We start from the raw sequence: 15,472 nt of genomic DNA, 5'->3' as shown, positions 1-15,472 counted from the left end.
AAAAAAAAAAATTAAAAAAAATGTCTACTTAAATTTATTGTCTTAGATCTCAAAATTTGTCTAGTGACCCTTTTGATCATACTTAAAGATTTGAATCCTTAAATGACTAGTCAAATTGCCCGAGGTAAGTCAACTATATATCCCATGTAAATCCTGTATGAGAGATTCCCAAATTTATGTAAAAAATTTATCAAACGGGACCCTCGAACTTATGAAAGAATGTCTGCTACAAAGAAGATGATTAGATGTCCTAATTATTCACTGACATGCATAATTCACTTAAATGAGCCGCCATGGACAGCTTGAGTTGAATGTCTTCAATAATCTTCGGTATGAGGGTAATTAAAGGTTTTTATATATCCTTCTTATAACTAATCTGTCTAGTTTCTACTAACGGTTACATCTATAAAATTTAATCTTGACTATGAAATGAATTATTTTCCTTTCACCTGATTAAGTGCTTGTTTGCTTTATCATTGTCATGGTGGAGATTTCTCAATACTTGTCATATCTTATCTTTATGATCAAACGTGTAAGGATGATGCTGGCTTGTCGAGTTCCCCAGTTAAATTAGATGAATGTAGGATTATGTTTAATGGATTTCATCATTTCTCTGTCTTTAAACTACTAAACAAAAAGAAAAATGATATTTGATATTTTTCTCTAACAAAAAAGTTAAAATCTCATTTCAACTTTATATCACATCAATCGCTCCTCATTACTATTTAAACAAAAAACCCACAACAAAACTCTTTATCGAAGGGAATCATTTTGGAATCTGTGGACATGAAAATGCCTTTAGCTTAGATTAAGATTTTAATCATGTATATGATAACAATCTTGCCCTGTTTACAATTTTCACATAAATTGTACTCAAAACCTTAAAACTTAATTGCAAAGGAATGGAATTAAGCTCTCTACCTATTGTTGAAAGAGGTGATCTTGATGAGGAGGCCGGGGAAAACATCATCTGGGTCATGGATATGTGGATTCTCCTCAACAATATATGGATCCCCACATTTTTCACTGATAGTTTGCAGGGTCTCTCCTTCACGAACAACATAGATTTCATCGCACGGCTTGTTGGTGTTGGTGATATCTTTCTGCAGAATCCGACCCGCGAATTCGCTTTCACGGCTTGTTTCACAGCAGCTCAAAACCAGCATTACTGCCAAGAACAGAGCACTGTACCAAGAAATCCTCTCGGCCATTGCAATCGAAGAAGATGAACAAACACACGCCATGTAATCAATCTGCTTGCTGTTGCTTTTTTTCTTGAACAGGATTATGGTACGTGCAGAGGTTTTATAATATTAAAGAAGGGTGCCTTTTTAATTTTGGTGGTTGGAGTGGGTGCAATTCTTCGCGGGAGTTGAAACGGTGCACTCAGTGAAGTAGGTGTGTGTCTCAGGGATTCAAGGAAGACTTCAAAAAGCAGAGGAGAAAGAGTTGGTTTAACTGCTTTCTTAAATGGGATAATCTCATTCGTTTGACTTGCTTCCTTTTATGACAAAGTCAACTTCCTTCCCCAAAGTGCTTCAACATGCTTCCATGCATGTGTATGTCTTTAATTTTACATCCGGGACGGAATCATGAATTCTTATCGACAAATCATGACCTCTTGCCCCGTCAAGTTATTACCTTAATTCTAATTGCTTTTATTTTTGATTGTTATGCTCGACTTTGATACGTCAGAGTCAATAAAATTGTAACTCGTGTCATCTTTAAGTCATAAATTTGATTGTATGAAATAAATTATATTTTTAGCATATTTCAAAAAAATTTGAATTCATTTTGATACCATAATGAACTGATTCTGTATTTTTTCCTATAATTTAGACCATGGATCTTCTTGATGGAAGGTGATTGTACCAGATTTAGAGAATGAAGTAGGAAGAGTTGGGGTAACTGTTAGGTTCGGATTTTGTCACCACCAGCGACCAAATCTGGGCCTCTTTAGAATGGGCCATTGTACTCTTTTAGCCCTTTAAAATTCTAGGGGATCCTGGGCCTGAACCCAATAAGACCAAAATGGGAGAAAAAAAAATGTTGACTTTTAATATATATATATCAATTTGCACAAAAAATAAAAAAATTAAAAAAAAATTGTCAAATGGACAACTTGTTTCAAAATTCAACGAAGACAAATTAAATAGTCGGTCCAACTGCCGATTTAATAGTTCTCATACTAGATTAGATAATAAAACAAAATCGAAAAGAGTTGACTTTGAATGCAATTTGTTAAGAAAAATTGAAGAGCCTACTACAGCTCTTGAAATTATTAACTTTGACTTTATCAATTGTCAAGTCTTTTATCATTTAAGGCTTTTTTTTCCTTGGCCTATATTTATTTATTTCTTTTCATATTCTTGACGTAATTACTTTTTATATTATATTAATTATTTTTTATTATTATTCAAATAAAAAAAATTATTACTATTTTTTTTTTTTAGACTTTTTCATTAAAAAAATCTAAAATTTTATATTACATTAATTACCTTTTACTACAATAAAAATACCCAAAGCCTTTGTTTTCGAGTAATTATAGAAATAACTTTTGTATTTCTCTTATGTTACTATAAGAATGAGGTAACTTTTAAAATTACAATTTAATCAAAATTTAATAATGATCAATCACAAGCCCACATGTAATTTTTAGAAACTACATCATTCTTGGAGTGGCACAAGAGAGACTTTTAACATTACTCATTATTCTCACACCCAAACGGACAATGACTAAATACAAAATGCAAATATAGCTGCGGGGAGATATGTAAAAGTTGACAAACTTTAACATTAATAATTTGCAAAGTATATTGGACAATTTGAAGCTTCTTAAATTTACTTTTTATTTTTTGAGGGGAAAATGAATAATTTTATTAAACAAAAAACAATGATTCAGCCATTACAATATTCCTAATACAAGGAGGAGTCGTTGTTAACCAAAGCTGATTCACATTTAGAGAAACTGCCAATTTTACTATCCTATGAGCTACTTCATTAGCAGAGAAGCTTCTTAAAATTTATACTCCTTCATACTTTTTTTTTTGAAATGTACCATACTCATTCATTGATAAAAATCGCGAGCCTAAAACTCTTACAAACAGAGCAAAAAACTTTGAAGTAAATCATAGCCAAAGCTAAAGATACAGTCATCAACAACAGACCAAATCAATCATAACACAGCATCCACTAACCTATGACTAATCATCAGGTTTAAAAATCAGATCTGCATCAAACAGACACCATCTAATGCATAGGTAGCGCTTATTCGTCGGCCTTGAGAGCAAAACCCCCAAGCCAATACTCATCCTCCTCGACCCGAAGGCCAGGATAAAGTTCACATCCACAACCCAAGGGTTTGGACTAGTAATAACGGATAGCAGCCGGGCGCAACAAAGTAGGAGAAGAGAGCCTTATTACAAGAAAAAAGAAAAAACCATACAGGGAAATAAAAGGAACAGTAAAACAAATGCAGGAAAAGAAATTACAGAAAAAAAAAACAATACAGGGAAATAAACGCGAAAAACACACAAAGCAGGTCACGGCAGTCGGAGGAGGCCGATCGCGAGCTGGCTGGAAACCGCCGCGGAAGGTGGCACAAAAAGCTTGGCGCGGGAGGGGCGCGTGAAAGAGAGCGATGAGGGTGAAGCGGGCGTGGAGAAGATCGGTGGCACATACAAACAAACAGGGAGGAGGAGAGTTTGAGTGAAAACCCCCAAAAACAGTACCCATCGAGAGAGAACACAAGCACAACAGAATAGAAAACACCAAAGATAGAAATAAGGCTAGCCGGATCGACGAAACCCTTGCAAAAAGTGGGATGAGGGGAAAGAGAGGGGGCACCGAGACTAGGGACATCAAGTAAAATACTAGTACTCGGAGCGGAGAGGTTGAGGGGAGGAGGGATGCAGGCAATGGGCATCCCTCCTCCCCTGAGGCGGCGGCGGCGCTCTAGAGGGAGGGCTTAAGGTTTCAGAGGGCTCTGGAGGGGAGGGGTTTTGTGATTGAGAATCCTATACTCCTTCATACTGATTCTGAATTTAGATAAGGAATATTAAAGAGGAGTCTTCCTTAAAATTGTAATTTAAGAATTTCCCAATGTTAATTTCTTATTTTATGGAAGAATATATCCTTTTATAAATTTTAGAAACATTATTTTTCTCAAACAATCATTATCCTTTAGATTCCCACAATACCTCTATTATTAATATCACCTTTTCATATATACATATATATATATATATATATATATATATATATATATTTTACATGTCCGCATAAGAGGAAGAAGAAAAATTTGAACTAATAATGTCCGCTTCTATATATAAATATCATACATTAATATTCTCCTTCACCAAGCCATTTGGCCCATTTCTGTAAATCACTATCATCTTTATAACTATTATATTACTCACATTCTTTAATGCTTAAATATAACTCATACAAAGAATGAAAATTTAAATGAATGCGATTTAAATATTTACTAATTAAAGTTTTTTCTCATTTTTAAAAAATTAATTTTTTTTCGCCAAATAAGTATTTACATGGATCATGGATGCGAAAAGCCTAAACCTCTAAGGCCGTGTTGCTGACTTATGTATTCTTTGACGTCCAAGTCCAACATGGTGTACCCAAAACAATTTGGATTTTGTAATGGATATTTGAAATCAGTGATTGGCTGTATTCGGCCCAGCATCCAACCCGACTTAGAAAAAGACTGTTGAAAGAGAAATATGGAACAAGTATTTTTCACTGTAATTGAGTATCTAAATTGCCTGCGAGTCCATTTTTATCCGAAGGCCCACGTGTTTTACTAATAATAAAACAATAAAATAATATTTAAAATTTAAAAATAAAATAATATGAGATCACCTATGAGGTGGTCGGCCACCTCATATTATTTTATTTTATATATTTTTTAAAATTTTAAATATTATTTTATTATTAGTGAAATACGTGGCAAAATATTAGCCTTTGAATGGAAATGGACGACTTGAATTTAAAATTTCAAAAACTTAAATTTTTCTAAAAATTTTAATGAATTCAGATCCGTTTAGATTAAGTGAGCTCTGTATTTTATGTTATTCAAGATAGATGGGTTATGCACCTATCCTTTTTTTATGAAGGCTAATATCAACATGCAATTCTAACAATCAACTATAAACATATGGGCTCGTATATATGTTAGAACGCCCACTTGTTTAAACAGACAAGTCTCATAAAAGTTCTCTTAACATTTAACGCTTGAATTATTAATGGAGATCTGAATTAAAAAAACTGACCCATATGTAACATCGGAAATTGATATGCTGGATATCGTTACAAGTGCATAGCATTTATATACAACATTAAATTTCGAAAGTAGCAGGCTTTTGTTGATCAGTTGATAAATTAATTAGACACCAAATCTGACATTAATGCTAACAAAACTTTTCTTCGTAACTTAATACGAATCCTATTGCCCTTATAATATACTGTGAATTCTTAAAAATAAAAATGAATATAATTAAAATATCAATATCATTTTTGTTTTAATATATTAATATAATCTGACACATGAACTGAATCAACTGATGAAAGTAAATGTAATTATGTAACGTAAGGAGTAAGGCTAAGGTCTAAATGACTACATGCCCATGTGGCAGGCAGTGTGTCCCACATTTGGGCCCCACGTGCTCATAAAATGGGACACACGTGTCCGTAGAACGTAGACTACATAGTATTCCAGTAGTATCCCAGGCGTCCAATTCACATTTGGTAAGGGTAGGCGACCCATGGGCCAACCTGTGCTTCTCACAATTGGCGTATAAATTATTATTTCTGCTACTAAATATCCTCCATGCCAAGTTTCGCTCTCTGCAAATTCCCTTGTCTTCTTACCAAAATGGAAGCACACAAGCTCCTCCGCTCTCTTCTCTGCTGCTTCCTCCTTTCCCTTCTCTCAGGTTTCTTACGCTACAAGTCTGCTTCTCTCACACGTACATCTGTCATCAAAACCCATTTCTTCTTCCTAATCTTTGTCTGTGTATGTTTGTGATTTATTACAGGGCAACAAGTGGTGCAAGGAAGTTCAGCTCACGACCACCGCCACCGCCACCACCACCACCACCACCACCACCACCAGACTCATCTTCATCTTTTTAATTTTCGTCCCACAAAGCTCTTTGTGTTTGGGGATTCATATGCTGACACAGGCAACAGGCAATCTGAAGCCAAATCTTGGAAGTACCCCTATGGCATCACCTTCCCCGGAAAACCAGCCGGCCGTTTCTCCGACGGCCGTGTTCTCACCGACTACGTTGGTGAGCTCTCTCTCTCTCTCTCTCTACTTTTTTTTTTTTTGTTCTTTACTATACTTTTTGGTACAAATAATGGGCTTGCTTTGGATTTTGTAATATTAATCTTTCTCACTTTTCCTCTTATTATATTACCCATCTATGCAGCTCTCCCTTTCTCCTGTTGATTTTGCATTATTGGGTCAACTTTTTTTCGCTCTCTTTGTATCTTGTCAGTTGTCAGATCCACATCCTATCTTTTTGCAGCAAATGCTCTTGCTTTCTCACGTGATATGAAGCTCAGTAGCCATTATTTCAGTGGCTTTCTCATTCTCACACCTGATTTGAGTTTTTTCTTGTCCTCAACTCCTTTTCGGCTTTTCCCCACCACCATAATTCCTTTTTAAGTCGAACTGTCACACTTTGTTTTCTTCCTTCCTTCTGTCATGATAATATTGATTACCCTCCACTGACCCACAAACGTAAGTTTTCATTATTAAAGCAAATTCCAAAGTCCCTCTTTTTCTTTTTTATAATTACTTTTTTCTAAGCTTTTTTATATAATTACTTTACTTTCACCTTCTATGAATCTACCCTCTCTTTTAGAAAATTGAAAATTTGATAATTAGGTAGTAAAAATTAGTTTTTATATCGGCACCTACAAAAGATATAAAATAAAATTATCACATTATCTTAATTATATAGTAATTATATAATAGTTTATTAAATAGCATTATTCTTTTATAAATAATGCTACTTTAAATTAGTATTTACATATTAAAAAAATGATAAATTTAATTATTTAGCTTATTATTTTAACACTATTTCTCAAATGTAAATTATGTTAATTGAAATGGGACATAAATCTTGAATTTAATACCATATTAAATTGTAACTTATCTTAAAAGTTTGATTTACAAGTGTGATAAATTTAATTACTTAAAATTAATATTTCAACTAGTTCTATTTTCAATAATTTTAGAACAGAGCATTAGACCTCCTTATAAATATAAGGGGAATTTAGGTCGTTAAATAGAATAAGTTAATTAAGTGCGTTAAGGCTTGTTTGTCTCTAAGAGCTTGTTCGATATTGCGTTTAAGAGGCCTAAAAGTGTTTTTAACACTCTATTTGCAAAACAAGTACTCATTTGGTAAAAAAAATTAAAAGCGCTTTTAAGGAATTAAAAAGTCTAAAAGTAACCAAAATGCATTTTTAACAAAAACTTAAAAATAAAATTTTTTGCTCAAAAATTCTTTTTGACTTAAAAATTTTATTTGTCGAACGCAATTTTAAACATGCTCTAAATGTTGTTTCTGGTTTTTGTTTTTTTTTTTTGTGACCAATGAATGTTGTTGATTATACTTTAGCCACGTATCCGAATGCCTCCTGACAACGTTCGAGTAGTGAAGCAATATTGTACAAGTAATTTATTGCATCATTTGACAGATGCTTCTGATATAGAGGGATTGGGCTTAGGTGCTGATAGAGTACTAGATACGGTTTCTTCTGCCATCATTAATACTTCTTCAGGAGCTCAAAATTATAATAGGTATTCAAGGAGAAGGAGCAGTTATGCTAAAATCTATGTTATTATTTCACACCCTTTTCATTTTTTTTTTTTAAATTGGATTTAAAGAATTTTCTTTCTATAAAAATGACATGTGTTCGTTGAACGTGTGAGATGCACGTATTTGTTTAATAGTAAATACAAAGTGAGATGCACAAACTAACTTTGCCTGTTAACCGTCCTTTAAATTTAGCCATTGTTAATAAAAGAAAAAAGAAAAAATACAACTGATGGACACTGTCATCAGATTGATGAAATGCAATGTATGTTTTAGTATTACTATTTAATGAAAGCTTCACATGCTTCAATTCTCTGGTGGTGATGTAAAATAGTGAGTAATGTTAATTCTTCTTTTTAAATGGACTGATAGGCATTGTCAAGTAAGTCTAGTAGGATGAGAGTGTAGTTTTTATATATTTTTTAATTTTAATATAAAAAATGTTAAAAAAAACCCCTCTCTGCACTCCAACATAGGCTGACCATGGATTCTTAAATGTTTTTTAATAAATGCTGATTTAAGAACTGAAAAACATTGTTTCAACTTTCAAGTCACATAAACCTAATTAATGAAATAAAGAATACATAGAGCTTGATTTTTTGCTTTACTCTTTTTCTTGAGGAAGAAATATATGATTCGACTATTTCAATCCGACAAATTCTGATATTGAGTTTAATTGATTGTACGCATGCATGCAGCCAAGTTCGTGGGGCTCAAGTCTCCAATTCCGTACAAATGGAGGAAACTTGGGGTGAAATACTTGAAAAATGGAATGAACTTTGCTTATGGAGGCACAGGTGTATTCGATACCGTAGTCCCAGGCCCAAACATGACCACCCAGATCGGTTTCTTCCAGCATCTCATCAAAGACAACGTGTTTACTGCTACAGACGTAGACTCCTCTCTCGCCCTCGTCTCCCTCGCCGGTAATGATTACTCTGCTTACTCTGCCCGGAATGGGTCTTCTCAGGTGAGAGCTCTACTTCTACATTGATGATAATAATGTGAATTCAATTAATAAGTCATTTTTTTTAATCATTTTATTAATTATAAAACTTGTAATTAACTCATCTGCTGTGCGTAGGGCTTGCAATCTTTCATTTACTCGGTGGTGAATCAACTGACTGTAAACTTGAAAGGCATTCATGGGTTGGGGATGAAAAAAGTAGCAGTGACAGGTTTACAGCCTTTAGGATGTCTCCCTCAGAGCACGGCCACGTCATCATTCCGACAATGCAATGGATCCGAAAACTCTTTCGTGAATTTCCACAATCTCTTGTTGAAACAAGTGGTGGCAAAGTTGAACAACGAGACCAAGGACTCTGCTTTCGTCGTTCTTGATCTCTATGCCTCCTTCATGTCTGTATTCGACAACAAAGGAGACCACCCAGGTGATTATAATACTTTTTTACAAACAAATCGATCATTTCTAGTGTTCTACTAATTAATATATAGAGCATTAATGTATGATGATTTCGTGCAGCAAGTGCAAAGTTTGTGAACCCATTGAAGCCATGTTGTATGGGTGTAAGCAGTGAATATTTCTGTGGAAGTGAGGATGAGAAGGGGGCCAAGAAATATACAGTTTGTGAGGATCCTGAATCAGCATTCTTTTGGGACACGGTGCATCCTACGCAGGAGGGATGGCGTGCTGTGTATTCAGCTTTGCAACCCACTCTCGAACAACTTTAATGGAGTTTTTTTTCCCCCTTCTTGAATGAATAACTTTAATGGAGTTAACGAAAAGAAGGGGAAAAAAAAATTGTGGGTTTACTTGTTTGGTTTTGTTGTAGTATGGCTTGGGGTTTGGTCATATGTAAGAATGGTTTTGTTCTGGGAATTAGGCTCTCATCTCCTCTGGTTTTGGCACATTGCTATTATGGCAGGATGCTGGTGTATATTATTATCCAAAGAGTTTTTGCTCACTTCACGAGCTAGTAACGTGCAAATTTTACAGAGATTTTCATGAAAAATATGGTGTCTAAGCCGATCCTTATTAAATCACTAGTAATCTTAAAAACTTAAGCTCATAGGAACTTAAAAGTGAAATCATTGACTGAAATAGGAGATAAAATTTAATTATTTAACTAATTTTAATAGCCCATTTGGCTAGCCCAATGAAAATTGGTCTAAGGCGGCAGAATATTAAGGCTTGATGTTGGAATGTCTGTGTCGACAATGAGAGAGTGCACTTCCCTTGATTCTTTTTAGGGTTAAATACCTAATACTCTCTGGGGTTTGTCAACTTTATTTTTATCCTCTTTGGGGTTTCATTTTTATCATAGAAGATGCCTGTGATTTTGATAAATGATCAAGTTAGTTCATCCGTTAGTTGACCGTACGAAATTTCACGTTGACCAATCAGACGTTGACACGTGTCACCTATTTAATTTATTTTTTAATTAAAAAAAAATGTATTTTTTTTAAATAAAAATAATTATAATAATAAGGAAAAAAAATTGGGGGTGGCTCGGCCATTTGGGGGTGGCCATTTGGCCGGATGGGGGTGGCCATTTGGCCAGATGGGGGTGGCTCGGCCACCCCCTAGGCTCCAAAGGGGTGGCCGAGCCACCCCTTGGGTGCCCAAGAGGGTGGCCGAAACCACCCCCTGGGTGCCCAAGAGGGTGGCCGAAACCACCCCCAGTGGGTACTAGGGGTGGCTTGGCCACGCCCATGGAGCCTAGGGAATGGCCAAAACCATCCCCAACCACCATTGGGGGTGGTTTCTGCCACCCCCTAGGCTCCATAGCCTCCATGGGAGTGGCTCCCACTGGGGGTGGTTTCGGCCACCCCCTTGCCCCTTGGGCACCAATTTTTTTTCCTTTCCTTTTTTTTTTTTTTTTTCAAATACATTTTTTAATTTAAAAATAAAAAATAAAAAAATTAAATAGGTGCCATGTGTCAACATTTAATTGGTCTACGTGTAATTTCGTTAGTCAACTAACGGATGGACTAACTTGGTCATTTTTCAAAACCACAGAGACCTCCTGTGATAAAAATGAAACTCCAAAAGAGTAAAAATAAAGTTGACAAACTCTAAGGGAGTATTAAGTATTTAACCCTTCTTTTTATATTTGCATATATGTCTTGTACATTTTCAGGTGGCAACACCTGGTCGTAAAAGAATATAGTTGAAACATGCGCAATAAAACAAGGCTTGTATATATAGCATTAAAAAGAATCAAGTCAAACCCAAGATCAATGGTGCTCATAAAATTAAAACGTACAAGCAAACGCAAGACTAATCCCATTTGAGAAAGCAGTACTTGAACCAACGCTTTTATAAAAATATAATCTCGTTTTCAAGTCTTCCCCTGAGTGCCTGACAGATATATATACCTACCACTCTGAGTGAACCATTTCAACTCCCGCCAAGAATTGCACCCCTTCCAACCGCCATAAGAAAGGAACCCTTCTCTAATCTGAATCCTATTCAAAAAAACCTTATACCACAACCCTTTAAGAAAAGCTTTAATGGTGTGTGTTCGTTCATCAGCTGCAATGGTAGATCAGAGGATTTCTTGGTACAGTAGTGCTTTGTTCTTGGCAGTAATGCTGGGTTTGAGCTCTACTACTTGTAGTTGTGAATCAACAAGCTGTGATGAAAGCGAATTCGGTGTTCGGATGGTGCTGAAGAATATGAACAAGCCGTGCGACGAAATTTATGTTGTTCGTGAAGGAGAGACGCTGCAAACTATCAGTGAAAAATGCGGGGACCCGTATATTGTTGAGGAGAATCCACATATCCAAGACCCAGACGATGTTTTCCCTGGACTGGTTATCAAGATTACTCCTTTCAACATTAATAGGTAGTCTCCCATAATCCATTCTTTTAAGTTTTAAGAGTCAGCTTCCATTAATCCTTTGCATGTTTAAGGGCTGCTCCGTCTCTTGTGGTTGTAATTAGTCTCCCAAAAAAACTTAAACGTAAATAATGGATGGCCCGCATGGGATCTCTATACGTATAAAGATTTTGATGGGTTGGGAATACAGATTCTACTCTTGATAACATACAGAATTAGCCATCAAGTGTAAACATATATAAATTAGATTTGTAAAATTTAATCTATATCATAAAATGAATCTTTTCCATCAACATTACTATAGGAGAAATTTACATATTCTCCTGAGTTTTGTTGGCCATATGGGTGTCAACCTTAAAAGCCAAATCACGTAAATTATCTAAATTCCTTTATATATAGTTTGTCATCATCCGCTGAAGAATTGAGAAATTTATAACTTGGGCCAGTGTCAGCGATAACTAAAAATTAAGCTCAATCTCTATGACAATTAAAACTACAAGCAGATGAATACGGGTACAACCATTCCATACAGATGGGAGAAAATATGGGATCCCATTGCTGAGATACAGAATGAATTTTGCCTATGGGGGTGTTTTTGAGACCTTTGCACAAGAGCCCAAACATGAACACACCCAGATCGATCTCATACAGCATCTCAAACAAACAAACGTGTTACCATAAGACGCTTTTCAGAAAATAGCTTTCAACATATAATCCAAACGCTTTCAATGTTTTTCTCCTCTAAAACAGTTCTCAGATATATTATCCAAACCAATTTTGAGAATGTCAAAATAGAAATAACTTCTTAGTTTCAAAACACAAAACAGAAAACATTTTCCAAAACTTCTGCAAAAACTAGATTAAGCTTCATGCGCCTCAGGCTCCTGCAGAATTAGCTTGCCAACAGGTTTTGCCAACAGGTCTGTATGCTCTTGGAATGGAGACCTTGTGAAGCGAGTTTCCCTCCAAAACTCAGGGGTAAGGAACCCATAAGTTTTCAGCAGACAATCAAAAGTTGCCTGTAGAAGGGGAAAAAAAAAGGCAAGAAATGGTCAACGAGTTTATAAATGGCACATCACATCTTTGCAAATATCTTTCATGTGTTCAATTTTAGTTTAAAAACCATACATAAAACTAACGGCAATGCCCATAAGAGAGAAAAATAAATCCTATTGATAACTGAATAACAAGTACCTGTAAAGGGTAAAAGTTTAGAATCAAGGTTTAAAAATTAATAAATTCTATAAATTGAGAGAACCATCCTTGGGATGGAGATATTCAATGCCTCTCGCTGCTCTCTAAAGTCCTAACTAAAAAACCTTCATCAATCATACTAATCTAAATCATTACAAAGGAAGCAATGGAGCCATTTCTAAAAATTTAGAAAACGGAAGAATCCATAATTTTGAAGTGAGTAGACTACCAAACAACACCATTACAGAGATAATTCGTATTTAACCTAGACAACTCAATTCCAAATGTAAATTCAACATTGCATACCAAAAAATTTCCTTCAACACAGTATAAAATTGTCATTTATCCCTTATGATGTGAAAAGAATTCTAACATACCCAAAAGGACAAATGACAGATTTCCATACTGGATTGGAGGAATTCCTCCCTACCTCCAGGAAATTTCTCTCCACAAGTTAATAAGCAACAGTCACCATAGAGGGCAACTAGATGGGTGGTGTTCAGGCCCACGTCTAAGACCTTAGATTTTTTTTTTATAAGTGAGACCTTAGATTACAGAACATATCATTTTCCCTAGGTTAAAAAAATAAAGCTATAGAACTTCATAAACAACATACTAGCAAATACAATGTCAGATGGTCCATCATACTCATTATAGCCATTAGATATGCACAAGTAGATTAATGCTCGCACAGATACAAGCTTTGTAGTCCCATACAGGCACCAAGACTTAAATACCTAAACTGAAAAACGTGCGGAGAAAACTCTCCACAGAATAATTCAGGATCCGATACAAATGACACTTTGATATTTGAGAATGAAACAAAAATCACAGATGGAGTAAACAATTACATATATAGGATCCCAGGTAACAAATAGCAGGTTCTCAACTCCAAAGTATAAAAAGGGCCAGTTTAACCCAGATCTGTAAAAAACAATCGCACTCGCATATCCCATAATATAATTTCAAATACCACAACAAATATTTAATTGTTAAAAATGACGCATTAATTTTTAACAGAGAACAAGATAAAGAACCAAAACAGAGACAAATGAGTTGATGGACACGTGTAATTTCAGTAAATTATAATTATAATTTTATAGCAAATAACACTAAGGCTAATCTTTTTAGTAAATTATAATTTCAAAATATCTAAATCTGTGGCGTTGATGGACACTTTAGACAAATGAATTGCAGAAACTAGCACATAAACAGAGACCAGTTAACAAATCACTATGAATTAACGCATTTCAACCCAAACGAATCAAACACAAATTGACGAAATCCTAATCAAAAAACAGATCCAATCCAACCAAACACGAGCAACTCAATCCAAGCAATCAAAGAGAAGTTAAGAACAAACCTTCACGAAGTTTCCAAGAGTCCTTGTGGAGCCGCTGGACGAGGTAAAGACATCATCGATCCCAGCAAACTGGAGGACCTTCTTGGGAACCCTTGCGGCCACAATTCCGGCACCACGAGGAGCAGGAATCATGCGCACAGAGACGGAGCCACACTTGCCGGTGACCTTACACGGAACAGTATGGGGCTTGCCGATCTTGTTCCCCCAGTAACCCCTCCTGACGGGGATCACAGAGAGCTTGGCAAGTATGATGGCGCCACGTATGGCCGTGGCGACCTCTTTGCTACACTTAACGCCGAGACCGACGTGGCCGTTGTTGTCGCCGACGACGACGAAGGCCTTGAAGCGGGTGCGCTGACCAGCCCGGGTCTGCTTCTGGACCGGCATGATCTTCATGACCTCGTCCTTAAGGCCAGGGCAGAGCTGGTCCACGATCTGATGCTCCTTGATGGGCAGTGAGTGGAGGTAGATCTGCTCCAGAGACTTTATCTTATCGGCCTTCACGAGACGCCCAAGCTTCGTCACCGGAACCCACTTCTCCTCCTCTTCACGACGTGGCCTGCGCCGGCCTCCGCGGCCACGGTCTCCCCTACCGCGACCACCGCCGAAACCTCTCCCGAATCCACCGCGGTCACCTCCAGGACGCTCAGCCATGGTTGGGTATGTAGAAATGTGGGAGAGAGAAATCTAGGGTTAGAGAGTGTGAGTATAATGGGGGCCGAAACCCTAGAGGATGAGAGGGCTTTATACAAAGAGAGTGTGGGGATGGGTTTTGGTGGTGTTTGGCTACAGGGTTGAGCGGAGCTTGGCTCGGTACCATTTGGTTTTCTTGGATGATTTGATGATGCACGTGGGCTGAGAATTGGGCTGACTAGCTTGTTTTTGGGCTAAGAAGACCCAAAAGATATTGAGATGGGCCTTTGGTTTTAGTTTCTTGCCCAAGTCATCTGCGAAACCTTTCATGGGCCTCTTGCCAAGAAAAAGAAAAAGAAAGGCGCCAATCATCACCGTTTGAAGATTGAAGATGATTTAAAAGTAAAAGAGGCGTTGGGCGTGCGTGACACAGACGATTTGGGGCAGTGGGAAAGTCAGGAAGGCAGCTGCCAAGTCATTTGTCTCGGGCAATGGGAACAAAAAGATTTGTTTCTCAATTCAAAACCTATTTTAAGAGAAATATCAATAGAATACCTGAATTGTACTCCAATTATGCTATAATTCGGATGCCCGAGATTGGATAAATCAGTCATATCTCGTTAATTATATACCTT

At 36.4% G+C, this 15,472-nt stretch overlaps 4 protein-coding genes across 4 annotated transcripts; 2 read left to right on the top strand and 2 right to left on the bottom strand.

Annotated features, from left to right (window-relative positions):
• Positions 1 to 807: 807 nt before the first annotated feature.
• On the bottom strand, positions 808 to 1,356 carry LOC132162606 (uncharacterized). Its single transcript, XM_059572878.1, has one exon. It carries the CDS (start codon positions 1,242 to 1,244, stop codon positions 918 to 920), a length of 327 nt encoding a protein of 108 aa, XP_059428861.1. The 5' UTR covers positions 1,245 to 1,356; the 3' UTR covers positions 808 to 917.
• A 4,430-nt stretch (positions 1,357 to 5,786) lies between these two features.
• On the top strand, positions 5,787 to 9,769 carry LOC132191683 (GDSL esterase/lipase At5g03610-like). The gene is made up of 5 exons (XM_059606776.1): positions 5,787 to 5,948; positions 6,051 to 6,305; positions 8,543 to 8,814; positions 8,929 to 9,235; positions 9,328 to 9,769. The coding sequence occupies exons 1-5, from the start codon at positions 5,843 to 5,845 to the stop codon at positions 9,534 to 9,536; spliced, it is 1,149 nt and encodes a 382-aa protein (XP_059462759.1). The 5' UTR covers positions 5,787 to 5,842; the 3' UTR covers positions 9,537 to 9,769.
• A 1,576-nt stretch (positions 9,770 to 11,345) lies between these two features.
• LOC132191682 (uncharacterized) lies at positions 11,346 to 11,657 on the top strand. The gene has a single exon (XM_059606775.1). It carries the CDS (start codon positions 11,346 to 11,348, stop codon positions 11,655 to 11,657), a length of 312 nt encoding a protein of 103 aa, XP_059462758.1.
• A 645-nt stretch (positions 11,658 to 12,302) lies between these two features.
• LOC132191699 (small ribosomal subunit protein uS5x-like) lies at positions 12,303 to 14,938 on the bottom strand. The gene is made up of 2 exons (XM_059606791.1): positions 14,205 to 14,938; positions 12,303 to 12,666 (listed from the first exon to the last, which is right to left on the bottom strand). Exons 1-2 carry the CDS (start codon positions 14,856 to 14,858, stop codon positions 12,508 to 12,510), a joined length of 813 nt encoding a protein of 270 aa, XP_059462774.1. The 5' UTR covers positions 14,859 to 14,938; the 3' UTR covers positions 12,303 to 12,507.
• Between the last annotated feature and the right edge of the window lie 534 nt (positions 14,939 to 15,472).

The sequence above is a fragment of the Corylus avellana genome, chromosome ca9, assembly GCF_901000735.1.
Source record: "Corylus avellana chromosome ca9, CavTom2PMs-1.0".
NCBI lineage: Eukaryota > Viridiplantae > Streptophyta > Magnoliopsida > Fagales > Betulaceae > Corylus > Corylus avellana.
Note: the sequence above shows the minus strand (reverse complement) of the source record. Positions and strands in the feature narration are given on the sequence as shown.